We start from the raw sequence: 17,396 nt of genomic DNA on the forward strand, positions 1-17,396 counted from the left end.
GGCATGGCGGCGCGACCGGGGGGAGGGGATGTAGGCCTACGGTTAAGTGTAGGCTACTAAGTGTTAAGTGAGGTCAGCTTGCATAACGTTTTCTGCCTTTGTCTGTCCTTTCGTGATGAAGGATGAAATCGTGTGCCCTTATGTGCCTCTTCTACGCGATGGTGCCAGTGTGTTTTAATGTGCTGGGTAATTTTTTTCCGTCGTGGGCTACATTAAAATCAATGCGACACACCTTACAAAAAGCATGGAGGTTGTCGATGTGACTAGGTAAGATGCATGTAAATTGATTATGGCCAACACTGTTGAAATGTACAGCTATATTTCGATTTCTTTGCGGGAACACCGACTTCACCTGTCATTTTTATCCGCTCGCTTTCGGGTCTGACTCTGAATTTTCCGCGAAGCTTGCGCAGAGATCAACTGCGCAACTGGGGTTGCCAGGTTGAGGTGACAAACGGGTTGAAAATTGTATATGGTGTGTGGATTGTGTGAATAGGATGCGTTTCATACAAGATCTGGCAACTGGTCAACATTAGACAAATATTGGTCCGATTATTTATAAAGGAGTTTTGGCCATGCAAATTACGGGAGTTTTCCGGGAGAAATAACCGAGAATAAACCGGGAGAGGTCCGGGAGATAGGGCAAAAAACGGGAGAAACCCGGGAAAAACTGCAACAGATAAGTCAATGAGTCGATGTCAAAAACAGATTATAGCAGTAGGCTACCCAAAAAATGAAGGCTAAAACTATATTATTGTGCCTATACCCCTCTTACAATTTAGAAAATGTATGAATTAGCTAAGTCCCCTTTGTTGTGTTTATCAAATGTGTATCAGACATGTATCCCCTACATCCCCTGATCTATCAGTCAGCATTGTGCTTTGAGCTGCAGTGTTTTGTACACTACTTTTATACTTTCTAAATCCATTGCCAGCACAGCCTTGCCTCCAAAATGAAAAAAAAAAAACATTCATGACAAATATGCCCTAAATATTCCAGTCCACTCCACATTAGACAGTAATAAAAAATGTTTACCCTCTGTGTGGCTAAAGAGTACAGACCAATCAACAATAACAGCCACACCATAAAACCCAAGAATAATAACCTTATAATTAGCATATCCTGAGACCTTAGACATGTGTAAGCTTGTTGACTGTTGATTCATGTAGAGTAACTGGTGGTAAAGTGTGTGGGTGTTAGGTTCATGCTCATGGAGAGTTGATCCTTGTCCTGCGACTTGGGCGGTCTCCAAGTGTGCCACCAGCTCTGGATCAAGCCGTTCTCCTAACAGGGATTTATTTGGCTCCACAGCACCCATGTCAGGCATGTTTTGTGTCATCACATGCGCCGGCCCTTAACAGTACACTGGCTTGCTGTTTGGAAATCATAAATCAGTGACATCCACTGAAACTATGTGAATATGTGTTTAAATAACTTGCATAGTAACAGCACATACTGGAACATGCCTAACAGACAGAGTTAACTTTAGGCTGTTCTATAGTGCAAAGTACAGGACATGTAAACATCAGTTGAACATACATATTGGAGAGATGCTTTATTTGTAAAGTGGAACATTGGTCCATTATGGTCAATTATGGTGCATTATGACGTCATTAACGCTCCCAATAAGATGAATTAAAACATTAAAGAGAAAAAGCATCATTTTCTGAAATGGTGGACTATGCAGAGTAAAATTACACAGGACTACAGGTGTGAGTTGTGTGCAAAATACTGTTCATGTATTGTAAAACTAAATAGTAAGGTCATAAACAGTAGCAGGGTAACAGACATTAAACAAATAACATCAGTGAAAATAGATTGTCAGGGTACAAAACTGTCATGTTGCAAGGAAGCAAATCAGATTTTACGATTCTGTAGAGAAAAGCTGACATACACGTGCACACACGTACACACATTTACAGTAGCTACAGCTGCAGGTGCATGCACATCTGATAAGATGAGAAATATAACAGTAACTTTTTTATCTTCAATATATGCATGAAAGCGTGACCAAACATCATGTGCCTAGTTAAGCGTCACATACCTCCCTCCCAAATAAGACGAACACATCCTACACATGTTTTGATAATTACAGGATGACCCGGTATGTGGGCAGATCACTCAGGTGCACCAACCCCCTTACAGCACCTGAAAGCCTCTCTGGCAGAAAGCATGTGCTGATCAGCTGGCAGCTGTCCTGTGGATACACTCAGTCTTTGCCCTTTGCTCCAGTTTGTAACGTTTTAGTGCAACATACATGGTGTGCCTATGAAACCTAGGATATCCTGCCAGAGGGACTACTACCCTATTGCACTTATGTCTGTCATCGGGCTGCTGGTCAAAACCCACATAGCCTCACTTCCCCCCGGGCAATTTACACAGTCTGAAGCTAGCCTATGAGCAAATAGATCAACTGCCATCACCGTCACCCCACACTGCTCTGTCACATTTAAACATGGAGAGCATATATGTGAGAATATTGTTGATTACAGCACAGTCTTCAATACAATTCTCTTCACTCTCAGGGACTACATGTGAGCACCATCATGTGCGACTGAATCTCGGACTTGCTGAAAGGCAGATGAAGATTGACTCATTCTCAGCACTGCAGACACCCAAGACTGTATGCTAAGCTCATCATGCCACTACTCCCTGATCACATATAACTGAGGCACAGCACGGCCCCACTGTCATCATTTTGAGAATGACACCACAGCCACCAGCATATAGTCGCTTACCAAGTTTTCATGAAAGAAGAAAGAACATTAGATTATTTTTTTATCTTTCAGCAATAGCCTGATTTCTGAACCATCATCTTCTAATTAGTAGGTGTAATATTCAGAATCATGTACACAACAAAATAAGGAATAACAGGTTTCTTACACAACATAATATTCGGAATGCACTTGCCACGACTAGGTTTAAGTCAGATGAACGAGGAGGAAACAAGGAGGAAACTCCTGCATTCTCATCAAGCCCTAAATCAGCAGTTTCAAGTCCTTAGAACTGCAATACCGCGGGATGTTGAATCCTTCTCCAGTACACTAGGAGTATCTGTAGCAGCTGCATCACTGTATGGTGTCCAAGATGCACCACCCTGGACTGTAAAGCTGTACAGCAGGTGATGTAAACAGCATAGTTTCTCACAGACAATAAACAACCAACCCTCCAGGACATTTACCACAGGAGACGCTTGAAAGAGGCCCACAGAATCATCAAAGACACAAACTATGAAGTATTTTACCTTCTGGAAAACATCATCGGAGTATTATTTCCAGAGCCAACAGTTTCAGGACACCATAGTCCTCAATGCCATCAGACCGTTTAACGTATAGCCAAATATCACTCGCTAATATATCTGTCTTTTTTTCTGTATGTTCTGTTTTGGATTGCTCGGCAGTTTGTAATACAGATTTGTACTTGTAGTGTCTCGTACTGTTCTTTAGTTGAAGGTACAATTAAATTAAATGAAATTCAATTTGATGTTATTGTAATGCTGTAGCCAGTATCACATACATTATGTAATATTCACCTGGATGATTTATTTTTAATTGGCCACAGTTCAAAATAGTGCAGTTTAGTATCATCTGAAATGTAGTGACGCTAAATTATTAAGATTCACAAAACATTGAAATATTGAAATAAAGTAAGTACCTCAAAACTGTAAAGTACTTGAGTAAATGTACTTAATGTTCACCCTTGATGATAGGTTTAATAATATACAATCAATAAAATTACCACAGCCAATAAAGTTTTTTTTTATTATTACAATAATAAATTTGAATGATACACACACTTACAGAAGTTGTTTAAATGTGTGACATATAGTTTAGAATTAGTATTGTGTGAGTTCATCTGTTTTTTCTTTTCTTCAAAGTTTTGTATTGCAGCAAATACAGAGCATTATTAGAATTCCTTTTTTCTTTTTCAAATATTGACTTGAGGAACCAAAGGTTATTTTTCTTTTTAATAATTCCTCAGAAGGTAGCTACGAGGGGGTGGAAGCTATTCCTAGACTCCCACAGTTCTTTAACTTCATAAAGCACAAAAACAACAGGGCTTATTGAAAACAGGTATTAGTTGCTACATGAGCCAGCTCTCCTCCAGAGTTTAGACGGGAGCTGCAATATGGAGATCTGACTACGCAAGAGGATTACCATGGTCTATTAAAGTCCCTCTAGTCCCCTCTTCTGGGAGGATGTGGGACAACATATGGACACACTGATCATCCATTAACATGTACTATCATGGTTCCCTGGGCTTTAACAAACAACATCAGTGCAGTGCTAAATCTTAATGTTGCATTTTGTCAAAATGGCACAGAGGACGTCAGCCATGAATCCCAGAGTGCCTGCCATTAAAATGTGCTGCTATGCAACCGGTTGAGCAGCTGCTTCCAAGCTATTGCACCAAAGTGGAGCCTTAATTGTCCCTCAACAAAACAAGAAAAATAAACAAGATGTTATGCAATTGTAGTATTCAAGATGCAATAACTTTATTGTCAACATGCAAGCCCAACGTAATTGCAAATAATATATTAGTGACTACCCCTAACTCATTATATCTCCCAACCCAGTCAACTGGATCAATTGTTCAGAGTATTGCTGGATTGAGAACCGGCAAAACGACTTGAAATGGGCTTTGGTGGGTGTATACATTGTGATCAGCATGAGTCTGGGCAGAATGTGCTGCTGGAGTGTAGGGGTTATGAAAAGGAAACTGAGATGAGCATTAAAAGAAGCTAAGATAAGCTTTACAGTAGAAAATGTACTTGGAGATGTTGCATGGGGAATGCATGCTCACATCATGGTTCACATTATTCAATATTTGAAAGAAACAGGGTTGTTAGAGAGAATTTAGTTTAGTTCATCCTAGTTTAGTTTGGTTGGTTTGTTCGTTTTTGTTTTATTTAGTTTTTGTTATATTTTATTTATTTATTTTTCCTGCTAATCTACTGTTTGGCATTCCAGTCCGGTAGGTGGCGGTAATGCACCTTAAAATGGTTGCCAACCGTCAATTAAAAATCTGAAGAAAAAGAAGAAGAAGAAGGAGAAAACAGAGCTTTTATTTAGAGGAGACCAAATCGGTTAAAGAGTAGCTAGCTAGCAGCATGGCTTGCAGACATTATTGAAAGTAATTGACGTGACCCTCAAACCTTAAGTAATTTATTTAAAAACACATATTGCTAGGATCGGTTAGACAAACGTGCTCGAATGTCTGCACCTGCCTGATTTCACACTGCGTTGCTGCAGCAGTCTCTCACCACACAGCGATGTTCGTTAGGTTTACAGAGTTAACGTTAGCAAGGTTAGCTTTCGTTGGCTAACTTGCGTTATTATTGCCGAAAACACGGGATAGTTGGTGTTAAGATTAACAGTTACAATTCACCGCTGATACATACGACGGATCAGAAAGTTGGAACTACAAGTACGGTCATGTGGCTTTCGTTGGCGGAGATGGTCCCATGGTGTAATGGTTAGCACTCTGGACTTTGAATCCAGCGATCCGAGTTCAAATCTCGGTGGGACCTCATCCTTTTTACCTGTCATTCACCGTTAAATTGTTATGAATGAATGCTTGTCATGAATCGTGTTGTTTCAAGGGGATATGTAACCATGAAGATGCGTAAAATGATACAATACTCTAATGAGGTGTAGGCCTACATTTCCATGCTCTTAGCTAGTAACAACAGAAGGTAACAACATATCTTATTTGGTCCGCAAATAAGTACAACATCTTAAAATATATTTTAGATAAAGCCTTTGAATGATGAAGCATACACTTGCATTTTATTCAATTTTATTACTTAAATGTCCTGTCAAATATGACAGATATACCATTCTTCATATGGGCCTAAAATATATTACTTCTTTTACATAAAAATCCATTATGAAAAATAATAATTGTGCTGAAGTCATCTAAAAACGGTATCAATTTATAGAAAACACACAAAAACCAAAAAACAAAAGCGTATAGATAAAAAAATTCAAACATTCAAAATATCTTTACACAATAATGAAGTCTTTGGCGTATCTGTTGCCATAAATATTGGTTAGTTAAATAAGGACATAGACAGGCCAAGACTAATCTGTGATATGGAGAGACTTTTCTATACTGGCTCTTTTTATAATGTCATCACCAAAATTGCAGAGACTGTCATATGAGAATGTCCTTTGGTTCCATCACATTTTTAACTTAACAAAGTAAGGCTTTTTCTTATTTAGCTGTAGAAATGTTGAAAATATTTAGGTCCTGTCCACAATCTCTTAAATTACATTTGTTAACTCTGTTTTAAGGCTGACCCCCCTTTTACTTGCTTATGTAGTTAGTAGCCATATACCATTTTGTTAAATCATCTATCTGTCTGTGTTTTAAATTGGAGGCAGGTTTAGCATAATACACTACTACATCTGTTGTTATCACTTCAACAAAAATACACTATAGTTGCATCAAGAACAAAATGTTGATTGTTACAAATGTATGTAGTAGTTAAAATGTAGCCAAAGACACTTTCTTCCCAATAATCCAAATACATGATCTCTTCCATATTTAATTACTTCATTTACTCTTTTGAACATTTCTAATGACCAAAATTTCATCTGGTCACTTTACACATTAAAGATGACTCTTACATTTTACTACTTGTTAAAGACTTCTTAGCCATATTTCCTTTAGCTCTAACTTTACTACAAATAGCAATGTGGTACTTTGTTATAAAACATTTGAACTGTTTGAAACAGTGTTACAAATTAAATAACTTTATCAACAGCAAAAAACAAAACCAAAAAAAAAAGACCAAAACTCTCATTTCAATCTCATTTGGTAAAGGTTACCAAAGTTAGGTCAGTCTTTGGCTTATCAAACTTTTCCTCTCACGGTTGTGCACGTTGTGCTTTGTAAACTGACATGTAAATAATACTTTGCCCTACAGAGCAGTGATCTGTCAAAACTGGATTATGTTATAAAAACAGCCACAGCCGAGCACAGTCATGCCACCTGTACAAATGCAAGCACAAATGTAGTCACACACACACTTCATTAAAATTCATATTAACATCTCCCCCAGATTCCCTCTCTCATCTGCGTAGTTGTGGTCCCAGCATGACTTTGTTGATAAAGTTGACAATGGCCACGGCTGGCTGCTCGGGGTCCATCTCTGCAAACAGGTGACACACGTTCTCTGTAGCGTTGCCTGTCCTCCTCGCAACAAAGCCAAACATCCTGCAGCAAAAAGGAGACGTAAGAGGTAAAAGAAAACGGGAGAGCTATTAATAATTGACACTGAAAGAAACCCAGTTTTGTCTCATGAAGTCAAAGTGACAAATTGTATTGTGATTAACTGCCATGCAAAGTAGCACATTGTACCAGTCGGTAATATCACTCGCCAAGAAAGACACACAGTGAAGCAAGCACTTACTTGCTTGACGCGCTATCAGAATTAGTCCACCTGAAGCACGAGCACACAAATAGAGACACAGAGACAAAACGTAGGGAAACATGAATAACAAAGACATGGAGACAGTGACTAGCAATCTACATTCACCTCTTAGAGTAAAAAAAGCAGACAAATCATAAATATCTTATATTTATAAAATATAAGTCAATACAGGAAGTATTTGTACAGCAGCAGCAGGCACACAGATGTTACTGTCTGTACTAAAGATAATCAGCGGTAACACGTACAAGCACAAATATTTTTTTTTATTCAATTATACTGTGAATGTCTGTTTTATCAATATGTCTCAGTGACCCACCTCTGGTCTTGGGGGTTGAGACTGCTGAAAGTCACACTGTTGATTGGGTAGTGTCTCCTGAAAAATAATCTTTGTACACACAAACAATATGATGACTCATTTGTCTTTGGCGTTGGTTTTAAGTATCCTATCTGGAAAGTTTTCTATGAAACATTGTACATACTGTGTCAGACCACTTTTACTTACAGTACATAAAATGACCAGTTACATCGACTGAATTGAAAATGTTAATAATGTTGTCAAGAGGTAAGATGTACCTTCTTTTGCTGTCGGTTAGAGTGATGCCCTGAGCAGACACTTTGAAGTGGACCACTGTTGCCACCGGACGTGGACTTAGGCCCAAAGTACACTTGGTTGCCTTTGAGATTGCCTCAGGGCCCGTCAACGACTCGGTTTCCACAGAGTTCAGGTAGAGCACGTTGCAAGCTTGTTCACGAGAGAGATGAGAAAATATAGATTAACATAAACATACAGTATGTGTACTTTCAGCTTGATACTATGAACATATGAGGCTTGAGCATTCTCTGCCGGTCGAAGGTAAGAACCGCAACTTTTGCACTGCATGAGATAGGTCCCGTATGGAAGTGCATGTAACAATGGAATCACCAAAAACAAAAACAAGCCCATGTACTACCTGCTCCTTGTTTGAGGAGGTCAGCTGCTGTGCTGGTGTTTGTTGCACTCTGCATCTCCTGAAGCTCCCCAACCAGATCTGAAACATCATAGTCTTCATCAGTTACATAACAACACTCTTACTTAATGAGGGTCTGGTCTGTAGCTGTTGTAATAACCTGTTATTCTTTGAGTGTTTCATTGTTGTCTCATAATAAATAGGTATTATTTGATTTTTTATACATATATATATATATATATATATATATATATATATATATATATATATTTTTTTTTTTTTTTTTTGGAATAAAATTCATGGCGTCTAAGTATAATGGCACTGATTTTACCTTTTTCTGGGATGCGAAGGGCACATGGCAGAGAGATGGGAGTGATTGAATGCTGGTACACCAGGGCAGATAAACTTCCTGAGATGAAGACAGAAAGAGAAAATACGTAACACAGATTATGATAATGACAGTATAGAAGGCATTAAAAGGAAGATAACTGGGGACTTGAAAGGAGGTAAATAAAAAACAAACACTTTCTTTAGGTTCACAGGTTAAAACGATCAGTTTCAGTGTCTCGTACGTAACAAAATTTGTTAAACATATTGCGGCAGTTGTGTCTCCCACGTAACTGACCGAAGTAGGACTCGTTCTGACAGCCCTTGATCTTCACTCCCCGTGGCCCTGTCTCGACGAGGAAGTGTCTAACCAGCTGTTCCAGAGGGTCCCCTGGGAGGGAGGAGAGGAGGGTGAGAAGGGAGGGAGTGAGGATGAAAAGTAAGGCTGTCTTGCTGAGAGCATATTTTATAAGGATGCATGAACAAACATACAAAAAAATGTATGTTTCTGATTACAATAGACTATCAAAACCATAATGTAACAGCATTGGTTGGTCACGACAGTGCCTAATTTGTGTTTTTCATTTCATGACCAGAAAGCCTATCAATATTGCATGAATAAATATGGTCTATCATCAACAAAAAAAAGATACATACACAGGAATGCATAATAATAAAAAAAACATCACTTATTATTTATATTGGTACCTGTGCCATACATTTGAAAGTACTAAAACTGTGCTTACACATTACATAATTGTTTTTCTTTTTCATTATGGAAAAAGGAAAGGAAATCACACATTGGTTGGATCAGAAACTACTTAATAAGCACTCAAACTACTTGGATTGGATGTTTTCTGTGGTCTTATTTGCTGGCAAGTATCTTTCTCGTAAACCCAAAGGTAGTTCTCAAACCGTGGGTGGAGATACTCAGATTAGGGGGCGGTATATTCTAATGAGCCTGCATGTGACAAAGGAAGGGGAGCCAAATCTGAATGGTTACGTTGAATCCCATGTTTTCTGATCTCGGCATTCTAGGCTTTCTATACATAGTTTGTTGAATGGGAATTGATGTGACTTGACTGGTGCCACGAAAAACACATAAGCCTTTTTTCACAGCAGGCATTTTGACTTGTCAAAGTAGGAACAGCATAGGTGTTGCTATTAACATTAACGATGGCTCTGTTGTATTCAAGAGTTAAGTGTGAGGCTTGGCAGTGTGACAGTGAGCCAACATGCACAATACCAGGACCCTGGATCATGGATACCTTTGCTGCCAGTGACGTTGGCATTAGCAGGAGGGGTGGCCACCTTGAGGGCCAGGCCGTAGGCCCCCTGGAATGAGTTACTGTCCCTGATGAGGAAAGTTCCTGGTTGCTTGTCCTTCAAAACAGCTATGGCTACGGTAGAAAAGACACATTACAGTATGGGTGTTGTAGTGTTAAATAAGAGACGCAGCAATGACAATATATCATCATCATCCTTTGTTTTAACGCTCACCTTGGTCTCTGGAGATGCCTGGCTTGTACCAGAACTTGGAGCTGTCCTGGACAAACTTAGCATTGACCCTGATGTCTGCCTCCTCCCTACAGCTGTGTTGTGAAGATCCCCATCTCTGTTCTCCCACAGAAGTGGAGAAGGTAACGTGGTGCATAGGGGAAGGAGCTGAGGAGGCCCTGAGTAGAGAGTTGTGTCCGTTTAAGGATCCTGGTGTGGACGAAAGCCGTTTCTTCTCGGGAAGCGGTGGCTGGATGGCGGGGATGGTGACTGCAGTGTACCCAGTGTATGGTATGTGAGGGACGTTTAGTAATGGGTAGTAATAAGACGCTAAGGGGAAGGTTGGTGTATGATATCCTTCGGGCACAGGTGATGGCGGTTTGGTGTCGGCTGAGCTGTCTCTTTCCGGACTCAGTCTTTGTCCCGCTATGTCTGTAGCTGATGTAGAGCGCTGAGGAGAAGACTGAAGGTCTGGGGAGCCAATAGGAGAATTTGGGGAAGTGGTGGAAGGGCTAGAACTAAGACTGACAGAAGGGTTCATGGATACACCTCTGCTGCTGTCAGATGTTGTATCACTAGGAAGGGTAGAGCCATTCAGTTGCACTTGGACTGGAGTGATGATGACAGTGGCATAGCTTGAAGTCTGTAATTGGTTAGATCCCCCTGCACTTCCTGTGATCTTGGCTGCTCCAAGCGTACCATCGGAGCTCGAACTCTGCTCGTTTGATGGTTGTGTGGAGTTTATGGATATGTTGGAACTTTGGGTTTGTGCTTCTCTTGGTACTGGTGTGATGGCTTTGCTGCTATTTGAGCTGGACTCCACATGTGTAGAGGTTTCTTGGCTTTGAGAAGGACTATCAGCAGTTACACTAAGGATAAGGCAAAGTATGGAAAAAAATTGATAATTATCTACAAATATGTATAAATCAGGGCTGCACGATATGAGGAAAATGCGGTATGCAATAACGCTGTTGAATATTGCGATAATGATATTACTTGCGATAAAGAAACAGATATTAAAGTTTACTAATTTCTGCATTTCTGCTGCTTTCAGTATTCTGCTAAAATACAACAAATAGCTTGTTGAATTTAAAACAAATGTAAGGAAATCATTTCCAACCTTCTTTTATTTAACAAATTGAACATTGAATTGAATATACAGTAAAAGGCAGCACTAAAAAAGAATGACAGTTACATTTTAAAGTGCACTTTTCTACTGATATTCTCTTTCAACTAACACAAAAAAATTTGTCTTTTGCAATAAGTCACAGCTTTTCCCAATGTCTATATTGCGCCAGTTGATATCGCGATGGCAATGAAAACAATATATTGTGCAGCCAAAGAATAAATGCAATTTTATTTTCAGCTTTAGTACATAGAGTTGTCAAAAAAATTTAAGTTTCACCCACCTGTCTTCTGTGTGTGTGGGGCTGCTGCTTCCAATGATTGTGTAGTCAGGATCAGAGTCCAGCCCAGGGGTACTTGACTGTCCATTAGAGTCGGATTTACCCTCTGAACCCTGGGATTTGTCATCCTCCAAATCAGCCTTGGCCTCTTCCATATCGAGAAGTGAGATAAAACAAGATGAGATAAAGGTATTACAAGGAAATGAGAAAAGAAGTAACAAACATGTTATTTCAATGTTATAACAAAAACAACAACAATCTCTACTGTATCCATCCATCTATCCAGTCACCTTTGTGATGCTGAGTGTGCTGCTGGTCTCGAGATCCAGAGGGAGTCTCGGGCAGCCTGCCTCTCCCAGGAGAGGGGCTACTAGCAGGCAGAGGCGAGGCTGATCCAGAGTGGTACCCTGAGGCGTAACCCCGGCTCTCATGGCTCTCGGCTGGGGACGATTGATAAGGAGAGCAGGGACAGGAGTGACGGGGCTGTGGAGGGGTGTGGTAACCACTGCTGGCTCCATCCCGCACATCCATTAGAGACTGGGGGCTGGGGTAGCCCTGATGAGGTCCAATAGCATATCTAGGCTCCAGGTTTGGACTCTGATCCAAAGGGTGGCAAACGCGAAATGCCGGCATGGCTGATTTGCACTGCCAGAACTCTGCCTCTCTCGCCACCTCCCATGGATTTTCACTTTCCCACAGTGGAGGCGCCTCTCTTGTTCGTTGTACCCCTGCTCTTTGGGACCAGTGTGGATTTTCTGATTGGTCGGGGTGTAATGGGTGGAATGCTCTAACTGAGGCTGATTGGTGCTCTCGCCTGCTGGAGCAGTCCCGACAATGGCAACCAGAGGACGGTGTTGGAGAGCTGAAGAACAATTCCCTGTAAGGGCTCGAGGGCAGTGATTGATGGGAGAGATGAGAGGCAGGACTGTGGCTGGAATAATGGAGGAGGTGACACTCTTCCCCAGTGCAGAGTCTGTTTAAGGCTGGGAGGGTGTGGCTGTGTGGGTGGTTGTGTTCAGCGGTGGAATAAGGGTAGCAAGGCCTGAGGAGACAGGGCAGGGGCGGGGCTGGGGGTGGACGTTCCCATGGTAACTCAGGTAAAGGATGGGCGCTATGTCGATGGCAGAGTTCCATATGAGTTGAATGAGGAGGCGGGGACACGGATTTGCACGGTAACGCCGGCAGAGTTTGGCTTTTTGGATTCTTTTTAATGCTGTTGCAACGGCCAAGACAATGGCCGTCAGAGAGGCAGGGCTCTCGTTCCCTCTCCCATCCGCCATCGCCACACTTTGCGCCTGCTCGACCGCAACACGAGTGCTCTCGCCTCAAACCCCCAGGACTTTGCGGATCTCCGTCATCCAAAATCGCTGTCTCTCTATCCTTCTCTTTCCCTCTTCTTTTCTCCTTTGCTCCATCTTCCCCGTCTCCTCGCCTCACTGGACAGTCAGTGTTTTCTTTTTCTGGGCGGTTTATGGACGGAGAGGAGTCTTCCAGGTGATCAGACGGGACTGAGGAGCGGCTAGAGTCAGAAGTGTAGGTGAGAGACTGGGGCTGGCTGGGAGTTTGAGGCTTGACTGTTGGGCTGCTAGTGAGGCATCCGTTGGGTGACGCTGCTGAGGCAGTCGAGCCCGGCCCACGGCGCTTCCTCACCTGGGCGTAGAGGCTGCCGTCCAGAGGGCCCCTCGTATGACAGATATCTGGTACAAACAAGAAGAGAGTTTGATGAGATGTTTGACCCTAGCGTAAAGCTTACTCTTTACACCTGTGTGTGCACGTTTCTTACTTTCAATGCTGTCTTGGTGGTGCAGGTTAAAGTTCTCATAAGAATCCCATCTGACCACAGGGTCTGAGGTGTTGTAGTCCACTTTGATGGAGGCATCATTCTTGCGGTATTCTCGACCTTGGAAAGCAGACATTTTTGATATGAAGCATGTGAAAATGTAAAACGACAGAAATGCAGTGACAGACAGACAGACGATAATATTCACCTTTCATTTTTTCGGGCCCATTGGAGAAGATAAACTCGACTGTAGCATCTGGAGGGAACCTGTCATCTACAGGAAGACGAGCATAAAGGCGGTGACTAAAATATCCAGGCCGTAACTACAGAGACTTATAAAAACATTCACAAGAAAGTGCGATCTGTGAAGTGGAAACACCAAAGTTAATAAATAAAGATACTTGCTTTCACTCCTCATCATGGAAACAGAATAACACTTTGAATAAATCTATCTGAAACAAGTTCTCTTTTTACATTCATGCATGCGGCAGTATGGAGCACTAAGAGCAACTGTCATGAGACTGCTGCTTACTGAGCCATGTACATGCATTTCTGTTTCATCTCAACTGACACTGTCATTTGACATGTATCTCAAAATACACACAAACACCACAATGGACTGAAAATGAGTGGATCTTAAATTATACTACCGTGTAAGTAGTCAAGGAAGCAATATAAATATACTGTACAAAAGAGGAGTTCCCTTTGTTTATTGATATGTTTACAAAATTTTCAAATTTAGTGTAATAAAAGCATAGTTATATATGCTATATATATATTATAAAAATATTATATTTCTATGACTCCAAACTTTTGACCGGTATATATATATATATATATATATATATATATATATATATATATATATATCCTCCCAGGAGTGATAAAATACCCGCATAAATACCCATCACTCAACTCGCTTCTGCAATGCTTTCATGACTGTTTCAAAACCTGAACATTGCCCCTACTTTCTATTCCATGTATTTCCTTAGAAACTGTTGAGCCTCTGTTTTTTTATACCCGTGCAGGCCAAGTCCAGTTCAGTCTTGCCAAACCATAGCTGGGCTCCGTGGACAGTGCAGGTGTGGAACTGGACTCTGAACACCACCTCCCTCTCTGCTGCTCGACACCGTCGGTGGTAGCACTTCACCTGCAGAGGAGGATGCAGGTAAGAGAGCGATGTACTAATATAAAAGGTCATTTCACATGGACGGTTTCAAAAAGTTAATATATATTATTAAGTGTGACAAAATAGTGAATCAAATTTGACTTTGCTTTGTTGTAGTGTTATTTTTAGGCAGATCATATGTCTTTGGTGCCTGTTGCTGCTGTGGCAGCTGATTACTCTCCGAGACCAGAACAGTACTTGTCTTTTTAGGTCGCTAAGGGCTCCGAATGTTTTATATCCTCTCAAAGAGACGGTGGCAGGTTAGCTCAGTTGGTAGAGCAGGCGCACATATATAGAGGAGGTTTATTCCTCGATGCAGAAGTCGAGTCCGGCCTGTGACGGTTTTCCTGCGCGTCTTCCCCCTCTCTCTCCCCTTTCATGTCTGAGCTGTCCTATCATTAAAGGTGGAAATGCCCATAAAAAAAATCTTTAAAAAAAGAAGAAGAAAAAAAAGAGACATGCAATACAACGTAAGAAAATAATTAAACATGCATGTTCATAGTCTACGGAGGATTTGTAGCTTAAGAGATAATAATCAGGCACTTTTTAAAGGCAACGTTACGAAAGTTCCTCAGTTATTGCAGTGATGTACTGTATGAGTGGATATGGATAGGATTTAAATCAAAGTAAGGTTTTCAAATAGTGACACGATAAGCTATGGCTCACCATAATATCCCCCTTTAATAATAGCGCTGGCTCCATAGTCACACACAGCTTCCTTGCCCTTGAGCTCTGGGGATCACTGGACACACACACACACACACACACACACACACACACACACACACACACACACACACACACACACACACACACACACACACACACACACACACACACACACACACACACACACACACACACACACACACACACACACACACACACACACACACACACACACACACACACACACACACACACACACACAGAATAAAACAACTGCCACATCCGCTCAAAACACACATTAAAGCAGTCAAAACATGTCTCAGTTGGGTAAAACAGTGGTAAACAACATGAACTTCAACATAAGCACAGAACAGCCTACACCTAAACATAGACAGCAGCCTGTATAGACAAACATCTGTCAGTTGGACAGGGGATGGGAAGGAGTCTGTCTGCAGGTGGTGAGCTGACGACGCAGTAACTTGACAACTGGCCATGTACTTACTAGAGGCCTGAAGTGTACACAAGCTGTAGAGATTGGTAGATTTTTAGGAATGGATAGAAACCTGCAGATACAGAAAAAAGGAGGAGAGGAAAAACTGTAAAAAGGGGGAGAGTTTGCAGACAATGGCTTTATTGTTTTTCCCCTTCAACATAGTAAAACACTTCTTTTTTTTTTCACTATTCAAAGCTAATAATTACCGTAACTGCACTGCAAGCTATTATACAACCTTAGTTTGTGTGAAACTTACCTCCTCCCGCCTGGAAGTTTGGTAGTGATGGAATGAGGATCTGGTGGAGGAACAGAGGACTGCTGTTCATTTTGATGGTACCTGACAGCAACCCACCAAAGTAGTAGATGTACCTGAAGAAGAGAGGTGAGGAAATATGAGAGCAGGGAGCGACTGAGGCGATGACAGCAGCAGCACAAGAAGTGATATAGTATGTTGCAGAGGAAGACATACAAAGATATATGAGCGTGTCCCACCTGTTCTGAGAGGGCTGTAGGGAAGAGGAGACTTTGTCTTCACAGAACTTTCTCATAGCTAGAGTGGTGAGAGCCTGGTCCGCTCTGTGGACACAACCAGAGGTGTGTTAATAAAGGCTTTAGTACAGCCAACTAAAATAATCGTTAGTTGCAGCTCTATGCAATGACATTGACCTAACTATGACTGAAAGTGAGCAAACAGGTTTTGGCCTTGATGACAACAAAATGTAACTGTGAATACAGTTTTTTAAGTAGTTGTACAGTTGATTTAATTTCAGCACATAAGAAATGTATCGCTCTGGTTATGCACTTTAAGAGAGAATTTAAGAGCTAGGTATCCGATTTTTCTGGATTTAAATGCAGCTTTGACGGCAGATGTAAATTCAAAACAGATAATTGATCATCTGCACATGCTGTTAATCACGAGTGCCTTGTGAGATTAATAATGATGCAGATTACCCAGCTGATATCTTGCTGTAGTGCATGTAGGCTGCCACAATGACCCCAGTCTTCCCTTTGTGTCCCTGTCAGAACACAGATCAAAGTGACCATTAAATAGCTTGCTAGCATTTTTCACAGCAAAGCATAAGCAGATGTGGATTCAGGTTACGCTGACCTTGCAGTGGAGGACCACCACATTGTGGGGGTCAGAGGTCAGCCAGGTCTCCATGGCTTTACAAACAGCACAAATCCTGTCCAAAGGGGGGGCGTGAACATCAGGCCAGCCGTAGTCCTGCACCTGAACCGCAGAGGAGGAAAGGTGTTTCAAATTCTGGTTTTCGAATGAGTCAAACCTGTCCAAGTGTGATCTGTCATCTTTTAAGATGTAAATACTTGTACCTTTGGGTTAAGTCTGGTGATGTCATGTCTCTTCTCTGATAAATTCAGTAACTAGAAAAGGCAGAGACACATAAGAAGATATCACAAATCTATTTTTACATATCAACCACAAACTGAGCAAGAAATAAAGCAAATATACAATGAAAGGAAACAGTAGAGGAAAAGGAAAGGCAGTTATAGCAGTCCCTATCAATGCCAAATAAGGACTTTTCTAGATAGTTACACAAATATGCAAATTAAACCTGTTTAATTTGTTTTAATAAAACTAACTTTTAATAGCAGCCATGCCCTCATTATTCAGTCCTTTTAGGAGACCAATTACAACATGAGTTGCCTTAT

General features: G+C 41.2%; 1 protein-coding gene and 1 non-coding gene across 5 annotated transcripts in view; one reads left to right on the plus strand and one right to left on the minus strand.

Moving 5' to 3' along the window:
* The first annotated feature begins 5,458 nt into the window (after positions 1 to 5,458).
* trnaq-uug (transfer RNA glutamine (anticodon UUG)) lies at positions 5,459 to 5,530 on the plus strand. Its single transcript has one exon. It is a non-coding gene; the product is annotated as a tRNA-Gln (tRNA).
* A 1,047-nt stretch (positions 5,531 to 6,577) lies between these two features.
* Positions 6,578 to 17,396, minus strand: part of LOC114554411 (tensin-2) — a 33,773-nt gene continuing 22,954 nt past the window's right edge. For 3 of the 4 annotated variants that reach the window (XM_028576241.1, XM_028576244.1, XM_028576245.1), the window contains 21 exons: positions 17,058 to 17,108; positions 16,834 to 16,956; positions 16,677 to 16,741; positions 16,218 to 16,301; positions 15,982 to 16,094; positions 15,735 to 15,795; positions 15,230 to 15,305; positions 14,416 to 14,545; positions 13,604 to 13,669; positions 13,399 to 13,515; positions 11,906 to 13,312; positions 11,619 to 11,763; positions 10,213 to 11,078; positions 9,981 to 10,112; positions 9,011 to 9,103; positions 8,717 to 8,794; positions 8,389 to 8,466; positions 8,012 to 8,180; positions 7,755 to 7,823; positions 7,418 to 7,447; positions 6,578 to 7,221 (listed from right to left, as the gene is read on the minus strand). In XM_028576241.1, the coding sequence (XP_028432042.1) occupies positions 7,077 to 7,221; positions 7,418 to 7,447; positions 7,755 to 7,823; positions 8,012 to 8,180; positions 8,389 to 8,466; positions 8,717 to 8,794; positions 9,011 to 9,103; positions 9,981 to 10,112; positions 10,213 to 11,078; positions 11,619 to 11,763; positions 11,906 to 13,312; positions 13,399 to 13,515; positions 13,604 to 13,669; positions 14,416 to 14,545; positions 15,230 to 15,305; positions 15,735 to 15,795; positions 15,982 to 16,094; positions 16,218 to 16,301; positions 16,677 to 16,741; positions 16,834 to 16,956; positions 17,058 to 17,108 (4,098 nt within the window). In that variant the 3' untranslated portion in view covers positions 6,578 to 7,076. The remainder of the gene's footprint in view (positions 7,222 to 7,417; positions 7,448 to 7,754; positions 7,824 to 8,011; positions 8,181 to 8,388; positions 8,467 to 8,716; positions 8,795 to 9,010; positions 9,104 to 9,980; positions 10,113 to 10,212; positions 11,079 to 11,618; positions 11,764 to 11,905; positions 13,313 to 13,398; positions 13,516 to 13,603; positions 13,670 to 14,415; positions 14,546 to 15,229; positions 15,306 to 15,734; positions 15,796 to 15,981; positions 16,095 to 16,217; positions 16,302 to 16,676; positions 16,742 to 16,833; positions 16,957 to 17,057; positions 17,109 to 17,396) is intronic. The other variant, XM_028576242.1, reaches the window with a different exon arrangement.

This window comes from Perca flavescens, chromosome 4 (assembly GCF_004354835.1).
Source record: "Perca flavescens isolate YP-PL-M2 chromosome 4, PFLA_1.0, whole genome shotgun sequence".
Lineage (NCBI taxonomy): Eukaryota > Metazoa > Chordata > Actinopteri > Perciformes > Percidae > Perca > Perca flavescens.